At 42.6% G+C, this 19,823-nt stretch overlaps 2 protein-coding genes across 2 annotated transcripts in view; both read left to right on the top strand.

Moving 5' to 3' along the window:
- The first annotated feature begins 1,171 nt into the window (after window positions 1-1,171).
- mtmr14 (myotubularin related protein 14) lies at window positions 1,172-15,478 on the top strand. The gene is made up of 19 exons (XM_023955061.1): window positions 1,172-1,920; window positions 2,175-2,329; window positions 4,343-4,451; window positions 4,924-4,999; window positions 5,737-5,794; window positions 7,586-7,708; window positions 8,255-8,328; window positions 8,411-8,481; window positions 8,555-8,629; window positions 8,874-8,940; window positions 9,948-10,033; window positions 10,321-10,397; window positions 10,837-10,873; window positions 10,969-11,039; window positions 11,123-11,181; window positions 11,752-11,884; window positions 12,386-12,562; window positions 12,645-12,842; window positions 13,081-15,478. Exons 1-19 carry the CDS (start codon window positions 1,801-1,803, stop codon window positions 13,259-13,261), a joined length of 1,947 nt encoding a protein of 648 aa, XP_023810829.1. The 5' UTR covers window positions 1,172-1,800; the 3' UTR covers window positions 13,262-15,478.
- Window positions 15,479-18,815: 3,337 nt separating this feature from the next.
- Window positions 18,816-19,823, top strand: part of LOC101160156 (receptor-type tyrosine-protein phosphatase gamma) — a 228,475-nt gene continuing 227,467 nt past the window's right edge. Inside the window, exon 1 of the mRNA XM_023955062.1 lies at window positions 18,816-19,522. Within this exon, the coding sequence (XP_023810830.1) occupies window positions 19,435-19,522 (88 nt within the window). The 5' untranslated portion in view covers window positions 18,816-19,434. The remainder of the gene's footprint in view (window positions 19,523-19,823) is intronic.

The raw sequence follows: 19,823 nt of genomic DNA on the forward strand, positions 1-19,823 counted from the left end.
ATCTGTCAATCAAATATTTCAAACGTTCAAAATGAGACCACATACTTTTGTTGTGTGTATATATATTTATATATGTGTGTTTGTGTATATAATAATAATAATAATGGATTAGATTTATCTGCGCTTTTCCAGACACTCAAAGCACTTACATTGTGTCCATTATTCATTCACTCCTCATTCATTCTTGGTGATGATAAGCTACGGTTGTAGCCACAGCTGCCCTGGGACAGACTGACAGAGGCGTGGCTGCCATTTCGCGCCTACGGCCCCTCTGACCATCACCGGGATCATTAATACACATCCACACACCAGTGGAGCCACACTGGAGGCAGGGAGGGTGAAGTGTCTTGCCCAAGGACACGACGACAGATGGCTGGGGGTAGTGGGGATCGAACCGCCGACCCTTTGATCATTGGACGACCCGCTCAACCACCTGAGCCACTGCCGTCCCACTATATATATATATATATATATATATATATATATATATATACATACATATATATACACACACACACGTGTGTGTGTAAATATGTGTGAATGTGTGCGTATAGATATATATGTATGTATATTATATGTATATATATTTATTTGTGTATACATGTATATACACATGTGTAAATATATATATATATATACACACATGTATAGATGCATGTATGTGTGTGTGTGTGTGTGTGTATCCCTTCTGCTATCTTAGATGACCCCACCCTTACATTGATGTGTTCTTCCTACCATGACAAAGGTGGATAAAGGTGGAAAGATTTCATGTAATCCATGGACACCAGTGAAGATCACAAATCATTGAAGAAAAAAAGTTCAGCGCACTGTCTAGTGGGTCTAGATGACCCAACTCCCAATGTTAAAGTACCTAGGATAGCACAATGGTTACATGTGTGTGTGTATATATATATATATATGTGTGTATATATATATACGTGTACTTATATGTGCGTGTGTGTATATATATATATATATATATATATATATATATATATATATATATATATATATATATAAATATATATATAAATATATAAATATATATACATACACACGTGTGTGTGTGTGTGTGTGTGTGCGTGTGCGTGTGCGTGTGTATGGATGCATGTATGTAGGCAGGCAGGCGCAAACATTCAACCCAGTGGTGATATTTCAAGTCAAATTTCTCAGATTGGTGTGTAGTTCCTGATGAATCCAGCTGGGGGCACTGTTGTTGCCAAACAAACGTAAAAGGGGATGTGGCAGTCACATGATTAGGTCAACTTCCTGTTTACTGTGAGCACATTCAGCTGTTGGTTCTGGTTCCGGTCTGTGTTCGGTTGTGCTCTTTGGGGTCCGTATCGTTAAGATCTCCGTCCGTGGCTTAGGCCGTCTCCCTTGCAGAGCTATGAGGACGTGACACCTAGGGGAAGCCCAACAGGCCAGGACGAATCCCGGAGATTTCCTGAATCCAACCGATCGGGGCTGAGCTGGCAGGTTCGGGTACGCGGCGGCGGAGCGTTGGAACGGACAGTTAGACTAGAGAAAAGGAAAAACAACAGACAGACACCCGCGTCCCCGCCTGAGCGGCTGTGTTCGCGGCCGCTGCCGCCGGCTTCTCTGTCCGGGAGTGGCGTGGAGAAGTTCGCCCTGAATTCACGGGACCTGTCCGGCTCTGGCCCCCTCAAGCGGGCGGTTAGGAAGAAGCTGGCTGGGAAGGGATGGCCAGGCCGGTCTTCTCATCCCAAAGGACAAGGCTCTGCTGTATTTGAAGGGGGTCGAGTGCGGTTGGAGGCCGCCGCCGCGGGCCGCCGCGCCATGCTGGCCGCCTCTCCCTCCGCGGCCTCCGGGCTGTCGCTCCGGAGAAGCGAGGAGATCGCGGATCTGATTGACCTGTTTTCCAAGACGCAGTACCGCGCCAAGGAGGTCACCCCGCGGGTAAGGGCAGAGAAAAGCAGCGAGCTTAGGGTTACTGTCACCTGAAACTACCCGGCAGAAAGTCGTCCTAACTTGTGTGAATGACAGCTCGGGCTGTAGGGGCTCCCCGGGCTTCATGATCAAGAGCTGCTGTTTGTTCGTGAGTTGTCGTGTCACAGCGACACCACTGATGAAGGCAGTGAGCCGTCAAAGTGTTAGTGGTTCTGGTTCCGTTTGGCTCGTGAGGAGTAGTCATGGCTCTGTTCCTCCTGCAGGTGGAAGCCATAGAGACGCGCTGTCTGGAGCTGTTTGCCAGAGATTACAAATACAGCATCATCCAGAACTCCAGCGGGGACGTGTGCGGCCACTACCCCCGCCAGATCGTCTTCCTGGAGTACGAAAGCACGGACGGGGACCGAGACCGAGACAGGTACCGTTCTCCCCCTCCGCCATGCTGGAGGCAAAGTCCTGCTCAGTAACCAGATAACCTGTTTGTTTGTGTCTGACCCCCCCCCCCCCCCCCCCCCCCCCTTCTGGAGCAGCGAGCAAAGGGCAGTCAACATGCAAAGACTCAAAGCAGAGATGTTACTGATGGCTGATCGATCCTACAGATCCCTGTCTGCACCTCAGAGTCGATCAATAGAAGGAAAAAAAAACTAAGCAGAGCTTTAGAGTTGAACCAGCAACCGTTGCAAGGCGGCTGAGGACACCCTTAACCCTTGTGCTATCTTAGATGACCCCACCCTTACATTGACATGTTCTCCCTACCATGACAAAGGTGGATGAAGGTGGAAAGATTTCATGTAATCCATGGACACCAGTGAGGTTCACAAATCATTGAAGAAAAAAGGTTCAGAGCACTGTCTAGTGGGTCTAGATGACCCAACTCCCAATGTAAAAGTGCCTAGGATAGCACAAGGGTTAAGTGATCAGACGCAATGCTGTAAAGTTTTCTGATCTAAGAGGGAAAACCTTGAGAAAGTGGGAAATCAATTTGAAATTGAAACTTCATGAACATGAGACTAATAAAGCTCATTTTTTACTATGGAGGTGACGTTTACAGATCCTTTAACCCTTGTGTTATCCTATGGAGTCAAGCTGACGTGTTCTTCCTACCATGACAAAGGTGGATAAATGTGGAAAGATTTCATGTAATCCATGGACACCAGTGAAGATCACAAATCATTGAAGAAAAAAGGGTCAGAGCACTGTCTAGTGGGTCTAGATGACCCAACTCCCAACGTTTAAGTGCCTAGGATAGCACAAGGGTTAAAGACCCACTCTGAGGAAATCTGTGTTTTTGGTGTTTGTAACATGTTATTGTGACATTTTTCTGCTGATGGAGGATATGTATAAAGAAAATTAAGCTTAAAATCGCATTTCTAAGTATTTCTTTATTCAAATCAGGAGCAGATGAAAAAATTTGAAAAAATACCGCTTTTTATTAACAGAATATATGCTGTGAGCCACAAGGTCCCTGCTCTGTTCCATTCTGATGCATCCTCTTTTAGACGACTAGATCCTTCATTTTTCTATCATCTGGCTCAAGTCTGGATAGCTCCATTATTGCTCGCCATATTTGTCGCACCGGTAATGCTAGGCTGGGGGTGTGAGGGGCTGTAAGATAGTGGGAGAGAGATGGTTGAGGAGAAGTGGGGCTCCGAGTTGCTCCACGCCAACAGTCCCGCTCACAACTTAGAGAATTTTGAATGAACTCCTACTGCTCTGCAGAAGCTTTGACCCTGAAAATGACAGAGGTTCTTTGGATATTGGCTAAAAACGACATAATCAGAATCAAAAGACCTCTTTCTTACGGAACAATTTTACAATGGGTCAAAATATGATCGGGCTGGGACTTTAAATCCAAGATGGACTAAAGAATAAAAGAACCCAGATTACTTTCATCTCTAAAACAGTCATGATTAAGATTTTGGAAGAGTTCCATCAATACAACAAACACAGCTGTCCTTAATGAGATAAGAAAAACATGATAATGACATACTAACAAAAAAAATATTGAAAATGTGTAACTAACGAGGAAAACAATAAAAACAAACTTAAATGAAATAAATATAAGTAAGGAAAGTTTACTCTTCTTTCCTTCACTTTCGACTTCATGCAGAGCAGAAAGGCCTCATGAATGCTCTTTATTTGGTGATGATTTGATCAGATCAGGACTGTTTATGTGAGGAGCTGCTGGTTCTGCTCCTGCAAATAGTCAGTTCAGACACTAGAATTTGGTCGGGAAAGACTCTGAGGTTCTGCAGCTCATCGCGTCTCCACAGCAGGAGCAAACGTTTCACATGAAATACGAGAAAGGTTGTTGAGAAGAAAAAGGAAGTTCCCAAACCTCTTTAGAAACTGGAGTTCTTGCTGACCCTAAACAGCTGTTTGTGTGGTGCGTTCATGAACGCTGGGAAAAACAAGTGCTTGTGTGTTGCAGGTATGAAAGCACGGTGCAGATCAGTAAACTGCAGGACCTGGTGAACCGCAGCAAACTGGCGCGCTGCAGGGGGAGGTTCGTCTGTCCCGTCATCCTCTACAACGGCAAGGTGCTTTACTGCAGCGTCACGGAGGCTCCGCCTCTTTCTGAAGGCTTTCACCTTGGTGTTTGGGCATTGCTGTGGTAATGCCGCAAACATGTGAGCGGGAAAAAGCAGCACAGCAGATGCAGAAGTCACGAATGCTGATGATGGATTTGTTTTTCAAAATAAGAGCTCACAAATGACAGCTATAAAGCGTTATACAGGAAGTAAAAGTCTGCTGGGAATTCTTTCCATTCGGAGGTTTCTCTCAGCTTTTTCTTTTTTATGTGATTAAAAAGGTTGTGATTAGAAATCTGTTTAGCAAGTGTGTCAGTAGTTATCAACAGATATGCAGATCTGCAAAAACAAGTCAATAAAAAGAGGAAATTACATTAAAAAACCAAAGAATAGGAATGAAACATGGGAAAAAGCTTGGTGAAGTAATTCCAAATACTCCTCAACAGAAACAGCTGATCCATGTTTGTTCCTTTCTCTGCAGCACATTTGTCGCTCGGCCACCTTGGCGGGATGGGGGGAGCTGTACGGACGCACAGGCTACAACTACATCTTCTCAGGTAACACGTGCAGCTCACGTTTTAGCCCGAGACGGGAAGTGAAGTCTGAGTTTTGTTTTCCATGGCGGCTTCAGGTCACAGATTTAGACCCAGACTTCCTCAAAGTGGTTCCAAAGCTGATTCCTGCTGCTTCTGCAAAAAAGAACCTGGATTATGTTGAGCAGTATGAAGCTAAATGCTAAATTAGCAAAACACTGTAAGAATTGGAAAGTTTGGGAAATTATCTGGAACAATACAGTGTAGAGAAGCTGAAATATAGTAACCTAAAGCTACATTCATCTATGAAAAGCTAAATGCTGAGTTAGTTAAGCTGTAAATCAAGAGCATGTATTGCATTCATACTTTTTGCATATGATGCAGCTTTATTCCTGTAGGCCTTTTCAGACGATGTTTGTAACACAAAGGGCTTTAAGGAGGCTCTAAGCCCCGCCCATACTTTAATATGTCACAAAACCTGAGTGCATAAATCTACTCGTTCATGGAAAAAACTTTACAACTTGATGTAGTGACCAATTTGATCAAATTAAGTATGGCAATAAAAAAATGATTAAAACTGGAAAATAATTTTTTAAAAAGGGTCTAAAGTTGACTGATGGCAGCATTAAATGCACTTTTTTAAAAGGGCATGAAAATTAGTAAAGGAGATTAGCTGTGATCTGGTCTTTTTGCTGAAGTTGCAAACTTTCGTGTAAGCGCCGATCTATCAGCCATCCCCTCTTTTTCTTTTTCCTTCTTAGGAGGGAGTGACGACACCTGGGCAGATTCAGAGGAGTTTCCAGAGGACAGTGAAGTCAGGTATTTGTTTCAAACACAAACATGCCACTCACCAGATTTTCATCTGTAGGCTTTGACGAAAATTTTTTTTCATAAACATAAATGAAAGAACCAGCCATTAGTCTATGGAAGCTATTCTGTAGCATAAATAAAAATCAAAGTCAAAACCAGAAATGCTTTTTCATTTTCAAAATGAAGTTGAATTTTTTGACTCAAAATTCAAATGAAAAAGTAATCCACCAAAATGCTTTTTCCTTTTCTACTTCAACGCCGCTTATTCTGTCACTTAATTAAAATGATAAAGAAAATGGTATTTGACATTTCATTTTCAAAAAGTTCTCTGGTAAAGGTGTAGCAAAATTCATTAAGAAATGTGTAATTTGACAATTAAAATGGATTAACAGAAATGTTTTTTTCTTTTCAAAATGTAACTGCATCAAATGACTCAAAATTCAAATGAAGAAGCAATACTTCAAAATGCTTTTTCATTTTATACTTAAAAAGCGCTTATTCTGTATCATAATTAAAATGAAAATGCAAAGAGGGGATTGCATTTGCATTTTCACATCCACCCTGCGAATACTGTCGCATAATTCACTTCGTTTTAGCTTTTCCAGAGGGGAGGCGGGGCGACGACGTCAGCGCTATCTCAGTCTGTCCGGCTGCTAAGAGGCACAGGCAGTCTAGGAGCAGTTTTGTGATAGCGGCAGAGGAGAAGGCTTTGTGACGGTTGTGCAGTCCTGATGATTTTACACAGCTTCCCAGGACTAGGTAGCAGCATTTCCGCCTTCTGCGGTCCTCCATCGGACACACCGCTGTTCATCGAAACTTTCCCCGGGACTAGCTTTGTCTTCGGACCGGCAGCCGGATCGCCGAAGTTGGAAGTGCTGCTACGTACGATCTGAGAAACTCTAAACCATCATATGAATGTGTGTTTCCAGTGGTGTCCAGACAAAATAAAGGCTGATGTAATTCCCACATATTTACATCCAAGATGCTCACTGCTGTATTGACCGCCTGGAGTTCTGTTTCTTTCACGGCTAATGGTTTTAGCGTATTAGCCTAATGCTAACCCTTCTTTTGCAGCCAAGAAAAAAGCACTGACTGCATGTATTTAAAAAATTATGAGCAAGCAGGCCCTAATAATAATCATAACAGTAATAAGAGGACATTTAGAAGATAGCCTCCTGCAGCCTACTGCACACATGCTTAACCATTCTTATGAATTTGTAACCCAAATTGCGTCCGTTTTTTGCTAGTTATTCTTAAGATTGAGATCTATCAAACTCTGAGGAGGGGAAAGAAATGAGACTCCAACGTTGGCCTGTTTCTTTGGTACCAACTAAGCTCTACTGCCTCCTGGTGTTTCATGGTGTAACTGCAGCTCCTTGCAATCAATGAGTACGAATGTAAATGTTTGTCATGTGACTTAATGGTTTAGACATAGGTGTGGATAATCTGCAGAGTAAACATAAACATCAATAAGTGTTGAGAGTACTTGATGTGAAATAAAAATTTTCTTTAATCAGATCTCTTATGGAGAAGCACTGCGCTGTTGCTGGTTTTTAATGAAAACACATATGTCACATGGAAATGCTTAACATAAAAACTCGCACGAGATCCCTGAGAAAACGGGATGTTGATGTAATTATATATCAAAATGACCACATGAATCCAATCACAGGAACAAAATGGAACAAAACAAATTCTTCTAAAGTGAAACAGCACAAATATAAAGAGTTTGCAAACCTATTTATTTATTTACAATTATTTATGACATTTTAATTTGAGTCATACTCTCATCCCGCTCAGGAATGGGGACTCGCAGCTCTTTGACAAGGTTCGAGGTCACGACATCAAGCTGCTTCGTTACCTGTCGGTGCGCTACATCTGTGACCTGATGGTGGAGAACAAGAAGGTCAAGTTTGGACTGAAGTAAGGAGTGTTCTTCTGTTTCGGGACCTGCAGGGGATGAAGAGGTTGCCTGTTTAGCCTTAATCCTCCATACTTTCCTGTCATTAAGGTCAGAGTGATGGAAATCATTTAAATAAACATTGTCCTCAGCTGAAGATCAGTGGATGGTCAGAGGCCTCTATTCAGGATATCTACATCTCCTTAAAATATTTTTATCAGCTGATCTACAGAAATACTTTAAATTTCCTCCTGATCTGCATTTTCTTCTCATTTTGAGTGCAGCTCTTGTGCATGGGCTTCAGAGGATTTTTGCTCAGTTTTCTGCTTGAATTATCCTCCGATTTATGTTTATGAGGCTGAACCTCCTAAAAAAAAGTGAAACAAGCTGAACAAGAATGATAGAGGGCAAATACAAACCATCTGAAAGAGAGTAATTTAGACCGTTTATTTGAAGAAGGGATGATCTGGAGAGGAACTGTTTCAGATGACCTGCAGCTGTGAATCCCAGTGAGACAGCTGAAGCAGGTCAGGACATCTGGACTCATGAGGCTGTTTGTGCGTCCGCAGCGTGACGTCCTCAGAGAAGGTGGACAAGGCCCAGCGATACGCAGACTTCACGCTGCTCTCTGTGCCGTACCCAGGTGACCTCTCACTCACAGATGGTTGTGTGTCTGCGTCCCCCTTCACACTCATTTGTGCGCTCGTGTGTCTCTTCTGCATCAGGCTGCGAGTTTTTTAAGGACTACAAGGACCGGGATTACACCGCCGAGGGTCTGGTGTTCAACTGGAACCAGGTACATCGACGGCGCTCGCTGTTGTGTGCGGCCAGAGCGAGCTCTCATGCCTGTGTGTCGTGTCTTCTCACAGGACCATGTGGACGCCCCCCTCACCATCCCCCCCTGCTTCAGTCAGAACCTGAACATCGACTGGACCCAGTACCAGGTCCAGTCTCCCCCCCTCATCTTGTTACCAGCACCTCTCTGCTGCTCTAGTCTGTTTACAAAGATTCCAGTTTTCTTTTCTTGTTTTTAAGTGGACATTAACTTGAAGGACGTTACTTTTTTTTTTTTTATCAATGTTTCCAAGTTAAGGTTCAGTATTTCGGTTTGCCAGATCTGTCTTTTGAAACAAGCAGGAAGCTCAGCATTCATTCATCTTATTGTGTATCTATGTGTGTGTGATCCAGTCGTGGGACCTGGTGGAACAGACCCAGAACTACCTAAAGCTGCTGCTGCACATCATCAACAGTGATGGTAGGTGATGAAGCTGCGCCGCAGGAGCTGCGTTCACGTAGTCCTGACACAAACAGAACACAGTCTGGTCCCTCTGTGTTTGCTCTGCTCCCCAGAATTGAGCTAAAAGTCAGTGAGACCCCTCTGGTGTGGTTTATGGCAGAAAAACATGGCTTCTTTCACATCAGTAATGAGACAGGCAGACAGTTGAGGAATAAGGAAACCTTCATGCTGAAACATAGATTTAGTAAAAAACAAATCTACGCATAAACAAACAGGATTTTTTCTCAGCTGAGGAGTTTGAGGCTCATCTATCTTCATGCTCCTTGAGTCCTTAAGGAGATCCAATGAAAGACCAGATTGGACTCTCAAGTCTCCAAAGAAAGTCGTGGTTGTGGCGTTTTTAACATATTCTTATGGCATTTTTCTGATGGAGGACAAATATAAATAAAATTTACCTAAAAATTGTTTTCTGAAAATTTCTGTTCAAATTGTTGGGAATCAGGAAAAAAGTGCAGTTTGAAAAGATCCCCTCCTTATGTAGAAAATGTATATCCCTGCTCCGCTCTATTCTGTCCCATCCACTTGTAGACTAGATCTACTAGATGTAGGTCTTTGTTTTCCTTGTCTGAGCTGACACTCAAAACTGTACAGCTGGATAGCTCCAATGTTGCTCACATCGTTACTGTTAAGGTTGGGGTTGTGAGGGTAAAGAGATTGCTCAGTTATGAGTGACGGCAAGGGGGGGCGGGGTTGGTCACTGTCTAGCCCAGAAGTCGGGGGTGAATTTCTAATGAACTACTGCCGCTCTGCAGAAATGATGTCCGAGAAAACAAAAAAGACCATCAAACAGATGACTGGAGTGTGACTTTGAGTTTCGTCAGATCTCCCAGGGTTACAGGAAACTACAGATGGTTTGAGTTTTCATGAGAGGGTCTGATTTTTGCAGTCATCCAGTTTCTAAATGAAAACTACAACAAGTGTTTGATCTTTTTTCTTTTGTTTTATTTTCTGCTTCTGTTCTTCAGACAACAGCGGCCTCCTGGTTCACTGCATCTCTGGCTGGGACCGCACGCCTCTGTTCGTGTCACTCCTCAGACTCTCCCTGTGGGCTGTAAGTTCTTCTCTATAGCGCCCCCTGATGGTTGCACACTCTGCAACTGCAGAGTGGACTTATGGCTGCCTGAGCTTCACAAGATTTCTCCTTATGAATCTGCATGATTCCACTCGGTGATCTGCTGCAAGAAAAACCTTTAACGATCTAAACTCAAGTGTTACAATTCATCCCACATCTGTTTGTTTGTACAGCTATTACTTTTATTTGATCTCTGTAGTTCATCACACTTTGATCTGCTCTTGTTAGGACTGTGTTTTCGAAGCTCTGCTCGTGTGTTTGCGCAGGATGGAGCCGTGCACGCCAGCCTGGAACCCGCGGAGATCCTGTATCTGACCATTGCGTACGACTGGTTCCTGTTCGGGTAAAAATCCTCTCTGTTTGTCTGAAGCAGCCTGAGCGTCACGGCTAACAAAAACACCAACTTTAGGATTGCTGGGGCCAAAACGCCTCACACGGGGTGTTATTGTCAATACCATCCTCTCAGTCTGATCTGTTAGAAAGTGTTGTTCCTCACCATCATCTTCTTCAGCAGACCAGGACTAACGTCCGGCTCGGAACAGACAGATGAGCGATTTCAGAGGGAGGGGGTGAACTGAAACACAATAGGATTCCTAAAAACAGAATGAGGATCACATGATTTCAGGACACTTTTGAGTTTCTAGGGATGAACTTAAACTCTGAAAAGCAATGAACATCCTCTTCAGTTCCTTAAATCGTCCCCTCTGTGATGACCTTCTGCAGGTTCACACTTTTGTTACTGCTGAGCTCACAAACACACTGATGCTTGTCTGTCTTTGCAGTCACCTGCTGCCAGATCGACTCTCCAAAGGAGAAGAGGTCTGACTCTTTAGTGTTCCCTCTCCTTTACTCCACATTCATCAGTCAATAACTGCCTCTGGATCATTTCAAACATTTTTTTTTTTCTCCTGCAGATCTTTTTTTTTTGCTTTAATTTTTTGAAGCACATCGTGTCAGAGAAGTTCTCTGCAGTCAGGAAACAGAGGTGCGCTCCGTCCTCTTCCTTCTGTCAGGACGGGTCTGTACCAGTTTGGCTCTGACCGTTTCTGTTTGTTTTTCTGTTTTCAGGAGGAAAAACTCTCAGTTCAGAGACGGTGAATTCACCGTGGAGGATCTCTGTCAGCTCAGTAAGCCTGCAGCTGGGATCAGCCACTGCATGTCCTCATCACTTTTATCTTTGTCCTTTAATCAATCTGAAAATACCATTTTACTGGATATAAAATGTGAGGAGTACATTTGAAAGAAAACAGATGTCATAGTTAACTTGCTGTGTGATTATTAGGTCACTTAATGATAAAAATGGCAAAACAAAACTCACAGGTTTGGTCATTTTTCAGTGTCTGTTGCTCACAGAGAACTGTTCTTTTGTGCCTGAGTACCTTGGACCCATAAATGGAAAATGTTCTGGTCAAAGCTGGTTCATTTTTTGGCATTAGTAATATTTTACGTTTGCTTTGATTTGGGCAAATTTGCAGGTTGCACCCTCAGCTCACTTTCCTCCAGGGTGACCTGCATTAGAGCACAGCAGCGCCCTCATCTGACTCATGCATGTTTTCCTGCACAATAACGTTGGTTAAAAAAAAAGAGACCCTTTTATAAAATAAAATAAAATAAACTCCCTAAAGACATCTGTTTGGTTCTGTTGTGTGGAGTCTGGTTGCTGGGATGAGACTCTGACCCAGTTCTGTTTGCTCCAGGGTCGAGGGACCGTGGCAGCGTGACGAGCCTGAGCAGCGACTTCTCCCTCATCACTGAAGAGATGGGCGGAGCTTCTGCCCCAACTGCTGACACTCTGGATCCCTTTTCCAGCCAACCTCAGACCTCCAACTGGTCAGTCCTGAACATGCGGCATTCATGCTTGAACTGTGAATTTTGCTGCACCTCTGCTGGAATAAAACAGACTCCATGAAAACCAGAAGGATTCTGATCCAGGAAAACCCATCTGAACACCATCAGTTACTGATGTGAAAACAGAAGAAATGGGAATTTTTTAAACTAATTAAGAACTAGCTGTAATTTCAGCTCTAATATGTGTGATGACAAAAGTGTAAAACATTTGCAACAACAGTTAAAAAAAGAATTACAGTTGGATTATTTTATTGAAATTGTTCAAATAAAACCCTAAAATACATTTGAACCAAGCGTTGGTAACCCCGACTTGATCCACATTTCCTTTGAACATAAATTCAGATTCAATTGGTGTAAAAACGGCAGAAAAGGGAGAAACTGTTCTGACACTCGATCGTTGAATTGGTTCAATCAGGATCAATGGGATCAGGTGTGATGACATGGCTGAATGCTCTGGACTAAACCAATGTTTGCCCCCACCAGGAGGAAAATAGCTGCCTCCTCCCCTCAGATGGTGGTTTGGTGTAAACAGAACCCTGCTGAGGAGCACTTGTCCCAGCTCGTCAACGAGGGTCGGTCCTCAAGCTCCTCCTCCTCCAACCAATCGGAACAAGGCGCGGCATGGACCGGTAGCAGCCCGCTGGCCGTTCCCAGCAGAAGGTAGTTATGATTGTGTTGGTGACTGCTAGAGGGCGCTGTAGAGTATGAGGTCATTTTTCTGACCTGTGTATGTTTGTCGCAGGTTGGCAGCAGACTGCGCTCGCTCTGGCTCCTCCCTCTCCACAGACTACGGCAGCTGGCAGATCGTCTCCGGCTGCGGCAGCATCCACGACCACGCCCACTTTCCTCAGCCGGTATCCTCCAACTCCACCTCTGCCGGTGCCACCTTTGACCCCCCTCTGCCCTTCAGCTTTCAGGACGAAGGGCCAAATGGACGGATGTGAGTACCAGACGAGGTTTGCTCCTCCTTTAGAGGTGCAGGTGGGGCAACAGAGGATGGAGTAAACAGGAGCGGAAGAAACTAACGATTGCCTAAAATAAAAACTGGAAATTATTCAGAATTAGTGCCAGTGAGATAAAGTTTAACCAAAACTCTGTATGCATCAAAAAGCTTAACTAAATATCATTAATAATTCAGATTCCTAATGTCTGGGTGGCGTTCTCTTCCGACTCTAAAGGTGTCCGCTCCCCACTGAGCGTCAGGTGCGTCTGGAGGCGGTGCGGGAGCTTTTCCTGGCTGCATACAGTTCCACAGTGGGTCTCAAGTCATCCACCCCCAGCCCCTCCGGCGCCATCTCCGGCCTGCTGGAACAGTTCGCCCGTGGGGTGGGTCTGCGTGGCACTAATGCCATCGTCTGAAGCCCCCCCCTCTCCCCAACCCAGCTGACCCGGCTCATGGAGGTGCAAGAACTCTGCAACAGGTGGTTTCTTTTCCAGCTTTGTTCCTGAAGCTGCAGGAGGCACGGAGGAGAAGAGGAACTCAGGAACAAACATGGAGTCAGAGACTGGAGGTGCATGTTCTAAAGTCACTAAAGTGCCAAACACAAGTCCACTTTAAGCTTTATGGTTAAGTTTGTCTTTTTTTTTTAAGCTGCAGGGATTTAAAAGGGAATTAGAGAACCATAAAGGTCTGAAAAAAAAACCTCCTCAGCTTCTTGGTTCTGGACCCCTTGTTGGACTTCTGTTGGTCCGGCAGACCCGCCAGCTCTCTGTCACCCTAGCCTTTATCTTTCAGTTACATTCGTTTTCTCATGAGTTTTATGGTCAGGTCTTCTTTACTCTGTCTTAACTCAGACTCTTACCCGGATCTGCTTTGACCCAGAAACGATTGCCTTCAAAGACCCAATATGTGCTGTTCTGGTCCAGAGTCCAAATCTTATACAGGATCTCGGAGGAAGCAAAGTCATCTGACATTTTTCACTTGTGTGCTGCTGAAGTTCAGACATGAACTCTGCAGCCTCCTCAGATCATCAAGCTGGGGGGCCAGGGCAGGGAACGCCTCACAAACACACACACACTTAACACTCTGCTCAGTCAGATCCCAGCTGAGAAGGTCTCACGGGTCAAGAAAGTGAAAGAGGAGCTCAGATTGCTCAAACAGAGCGTTCCTGATATCATTTAAAGATCATTGCTATTGTTGGGATGATCAGTTTGTCCAGTTAACTCCCAGCAGGGACAGATTTCTCTGTTCTTCAGACGTCCAGTCGAGGAGTGAGCACCTGAACGGGATGTTAGTCAGCATCCAGCCTGCACTGCCATCTAGTGTTTGATGTTCAAACCTCTGAATTAGTAAAACCCGGTTCATACCTTTGTCAGATTCGTCTGGATGTTCGGAGCAGAAAGAGGAATGGGCTGCAGAACCAACGTGTTCCATACCTAAAAGGTTGTTTAGCTTTCTCAGCATTGTTTTCACAGATACTGTCATTCTGTGGAGACAGTAAGGGGAGCAGGTTTTAGTCTAAATATTCTGACTTTTAAATCGTTTTGGTGAAGGGCAGATTGTGATCAGCAGCTGACACACCTCAGGATTTTCTTTGTGCCTTTGTTTTTTTATTCTTCCTCAGTAAAATCTGAGATGATTTTTAAGTCAAAGCTATAAAAAAAAGGTGCTGTTTAAGTTTTCAAAGCAGAAATGATGGAGTTCAGTTTGATTATTTTTTGTTTTTCACATCTAACCTCAAAAAACAGCCAAAGATTGATCTGAAAACCTTTTGTTGTAGAGTGTTTTTTTATTCAATAGAACTTTCAGAGAGGAAAATAATCCGAATCACCTTTAGATTCCTCAGGTGAAGTCTGACTCATCAAATTCATACAGAAAATTGTAGCAAACACTTCACGGTCTAATCAGACACATACATCTAAGTGAAAGATGTAAAGTAGAATTAATTGTTCCAAACATTCAAAACTGTTGGTAAATGTGATGGCTGTGCTGCTCTCAGAGTTGAATTTATCACCATTTTTACCTCTTGGATTTGATTGAAACAGCTGCAAAACAACTGGAGGCTCTCCTCCCCCATGCCGGACAGTTAAAAGCCTTGGTTTTCTCTTTGCTTTTCTTATTTTGTAAATCAAGTAAAGGAGCAGGAGCTGGTGAGGATCGGATAATCTTTTCTTTTGGCCTCCATGCATAAAAGCTCAAAGCGGACAGAAGCTGTTCTGAGGATGGCGGTTTGGGCTCAGAACAGGGTCTTCAGACCCCTCCCAAAACCGTTTCCCAAAAGAAGCAGGCTGGGAGAGCTTCAGTTCATCCTGGCAGATTGATTACTTTACTCCATGTCAGCATTCCTGCAAAAATCCCTTCTGACTGATTCGTTTGAACTTCAGAAAATAAATTCAAACGGTTTTATTTGTTGTCCCAGATTGTTGTTTTGGAGCGCTTAGAAGTAATTTTTAAATGGTTGAAATTTTTATGAAACATTTTATTCGTCCTGTGTCTTCTGTGAGAAATGTTTTTATTTTTGGTACAGTTGATTTTTTTTTTTAATGAGTTTTAAATACTGTGGATGACGCACTGCAATGAAAGGGGGAGCCGCGCTGCCAGAAAACGTCAATAAAGAGAAGTTTTCTGATTGAAAAGTGATGAGTTTTCCTTTTGACAGCTCGTGTCACCTCCTCACTTATAAGTTCTCTCTGTGATGTTTGTCTCCCCCTGCTGGGCTGGCGATGAATTACTGATGTCCACACTTGACATCTTCCGCTTTGTCCATTTTCTGGCACATCAACTCCTTCATACTTTCAGCCATTTAAGTCAGGTTAATATCCAAACATTCAGAGGATTCCTTCTTGTATTTTGTTACTAATTTGATTTGAGGTTTATGAGATATTTAGTAAAATATGAAATTTTCAGCCCCATGGGAATGAAATATAAAGTGTGTAACTCTTCTATAAACTTTGTGCCCTTTGAAAGCTTTAAACTTATCCATACGTTCAGCTAGAGAAACCATTCAACCTTTAAATTGTTCAACGCTGATTGGCCTATTTCACTTGAACTCAACTTTCAGCAAATTTAAGGACAGATGACATTAACTACAACAACACAACAACAAATGCGTTTATTAATGGGGTCAAAACTAAAATATTTGTAAAGTTAGTTGGAATTTAGCCTCACAAAAATGTATTCCGGTTTTTCTGATTATATTAAATTACTATACAGAACAGTTGTTTTAATCAATAAACATATGAACATAAAAGATTATTTAATAGGTTATGTAATTCCAAGAACACTGCAATTCTGCATAAAACTGCAGCAAATCCGGATTTTTGAAACGGTGAAAAAGATATGGATTAAGCATTTTGTAACTTGTAGGTATTGTTCAAAGGAAAACTGAAAAACGCAGTCGTTTGTGTTTTTGACAGAGCAGCAGACTGAGGCAGTCTCTGTTTTTAGGGTTTCTTTGAGCAGTCGCCCACAGTGCTTTCAGTATAAAACATGAACCATCTCCACATGAAAACATAAGAGGCCGGAGGGAACAGTGCAAATTACCATCATCCTGACGATTAATTATGCAAATGCAGCCTTGTGAGAATAAAACAGTTTTGTTTTTTTGTTCCATGTAATGATAAATAATTATAAAGATGACAGCAAAGCAGCGGATGCTTCAATAAATGAATATGATATTAACCTTTGTGGCTTCTTGAAGGAGTTTTGTACATATTTCATATATTTTATTAGGCGTTTTTTTTTTATTTTTTTATCTCAAAGGATTTTTCAGCCACATTCAAGTGTCAAATGTTTGGCATCCACTGTCTGACTCTCATGACTTTTATACCTGTGTGATGTATTTAACAGACTCTGGACAACTTAGAGGACAGAAAAATAGCCATTTAATTTGTTTGATTTTGACACTTTCTTTCAAATTTACTATTTAACTGATTTTAAATTCCACCTACTTGAATTTAGACTTTTAAAAAAGGCAATCAAACAGGATCAGATGGAATGTAAATAAATTGATCTTTGATGATAAACAGTGTCTTGCCTTTGTCAACGGAAAGAAAATTGTGAATTTTTCCATTCATTGTTTTTATGCAGCATAGAGTTCTCCCTTTTGGCACATTTGTGTATTAAGAATCCAGTTTAAAGTTTAAACCTTAATTTAAAAAGAAAGACACTTCATATAGCATATTTGATGTTTGACAGTTTATCTTTATTTTACTAAGTTAAACTGTTTTCCCATATGAAGCTTTTGTTATTTAACCTTTATTCTATAGAGTTCTCCTTTCACCTTTTTGTTTAATTTACGATTGTTACTGAATATTCGTAAATTAGTATTTGTATATATCTATATCTATATCTATATCTATATATATCTATATATATATATATATATATATAGATCTATATATATATAGATATAGATCTATATATATATATATATAGATCTATATATATATAGATATATATACATATATATATATCTATATATATATGTATGTATATATATATATATTTATATATATATATATATATATATATATATATATATATATATATATATATATATATATATATATATATATTTAGATATAGATATAGATATAGATAGATATATATATAGTCTGGGTCCTTAAAATCTACCACCCCTCCTATTTTTGGCTCTCCCTGCATGCATTTATCCTGATTACCTGGATCAGGTGTATTTGGTTAGCAGTGGTGGAGCAAGAACATTTTATATCAAGGTGGTATTTCCATAAATTCTAACTATATGTGGTAGTATTTCCACAATATATGAAAATACTACAGACAATACAAAAATATGAACAAGCCTGAGATGGAAACAATCAGAAGAAGAGCAATATTTAAGAAACCGATACGAATAAAAAGTGAAAAAGATTGAATCGTGATCAAATAGCTTCATTTGCAATTGAGGCACAGTGGGTTTATAGGTGTGAAGCAACAAACTCATTTTAGAAAGAAAAAGCTTCCAATTTTCATAATACAAAAAATCTGAAATGAAAATCCTTTAGAAGTGGTATCGAGTATTAAGAACATTTTTTGTCTTAAATTGTCTATCTTGTATCAGATGCATTTTTGGGAACCTGTCAGAATTCCTCTTTTGGAAAAGGAAAAGCTCTAAGTGAAATGACCCAGAAATGCCACCTCAAAGAAGCAAAGCACGGTCTCCTTTTGCAGAGGAAACAGTGACCCTGTCTGAAAAGGGAAAGTATAAATCAATCCCATAATTCTTTGTTGTGGTCACACCATTTCAAGTCCCACTCCAAACATCTTTTGATCTTTTTAAAGCGTTCCCAGTGGTCATTTAATTATGATTATGCCATTTTTAGCCAAAGTAAAAAAAACTGTCATTTTCTAGGACATACTTTCTGGAGAGCAGCAGTTCATTGAAATTTTCCTCTGAGTTGTGGGCGGGACTGTTGGCATGAAGCAAGTCCGCCCCTACTTCCTGTCATCTGTTTACACTCTCTCCTGCTAGCTTACAGTCCCTCATACCCCCAACGTAACATTACTGGTGCAACAAAAAGGACGATCAGTATGTACAGCCATCCAGCTGTACAGTTTTGAGACAGATTCCAGTTTAGACGAGGAAAACAAAGACGTACATGGATCTAGAATAGACTTTCGAATAGAATAGACTTTATTGTCATTGTGACATGTTACATGCTCAACAAAGTTCCAGTCGTCTACAAGTGGATGCATCAGAATGGAGCATAGCAGGGAGCCTGTGGCCTGCAGTAACTTGTACATCACTCTTAGTGACTTACAAGTCTTTAAGAGTGGGTCTTTAAACAAAGTTTAATAATCTGTCAGTGTGCTGTAAAGAAATTCATTGTGGATTAATTGTTCATATACGGCTAAGTTGAATTTAATGAACTGTTCTGACTTAAATTTCCACGTATTTTAATATTTCTTATACTGACACTGTTTGTAATTTCCCAGACTTATTTGTAACTTCTGCCTGCTCTTCATCATTTTTCCAGCAGCTTCAGTTGGCCACCAGATGTCTCTTTAGGACTTTGTTTTTAGAGAAAATTGACAGAGAAGCTCGTGAGCTTCATGAGGCTTCATTCGTCTGAGCATCAGGTGTGTTTAAGGGCAAACGGAAAACGGAGCTCTTTCCTTTCTGTCTGTGGGTTCTGTGGGAGTCTGTCGGTTTTGTCTCCTGCGCTGTGATCTCTCTCTCTCCATGATCCTTTCTTCTCTCCCCCTCCCACTATAAAGTCTGTGTCTCCCCCTCCCTCAGTCCTGTTCATGCGTGGAAGGGGGAGAGCGTCCAGCAGAAACCTTCCTCTCCGTGAGCCGCGATTCAGTCCGGCTGTAGCCGTGGGAGCAAAAGGACGCGCGGCAGGCGCGGGCCGTGCAGGTTCCTGTTCACGGCGATCCCTCATAACCCCCCTCCCTCCTCTCCCGGATCCGCGCGCCGGCGGCACATCAGAGGGTTTGGAACGGAATACTGGACCTGTGACTGCGCCTGCGCGCCGCCGTGGCTCTTCACGCAGCGTCGCCGAACTGACAGCGGTGGGAGGAAGTCATCAGCTGTTGCTGCTCGCGCTCCGTGGATGTGCGTGTTTCTGCCATGTGGGGGCTCGTGCGCTCGCGTTGCTGCTGGATATTGCCTGTCATGCTGTCCGCGTGCGCCTTGCAGCGGGCCGACGGTTATCCCGGTAAGTTTGCGCGGGTCCCGCGTGTCAGTGGACATCACCTACGAAACTGTCATGACGACTCCCCCCCCCACCACCACCACCACCACCACACACACCTGCTTTGTTCTTCAAACCTTTTCCCAAAGACATCTTCATCTTTTGTTCCTGAACCTCCTCATCTTCAATTCTGCTACGCGTCCTGCTCCTTAACCCCCCCCCCCCCCCCCCCCCCACACACACACACACTGCCGACCGGGCTGCAGCTCGGGAGGAAGGGGGGGGGGGTCTGGGAAGCTGCCGGGGGAGCAGAGGGAATGACAGG

Source organism: Oryzias latipes, chromosome 5, assembly GCF_002234675.1.
Source record: "Oryzias latipes chromosome 5, ASM223467v1".
NCBI lineage: Eukaryota > Metazoa > Chordata > Actinopteri > Beloniformes > Adrianichthyidae > Oryzias > Oryzias latipes.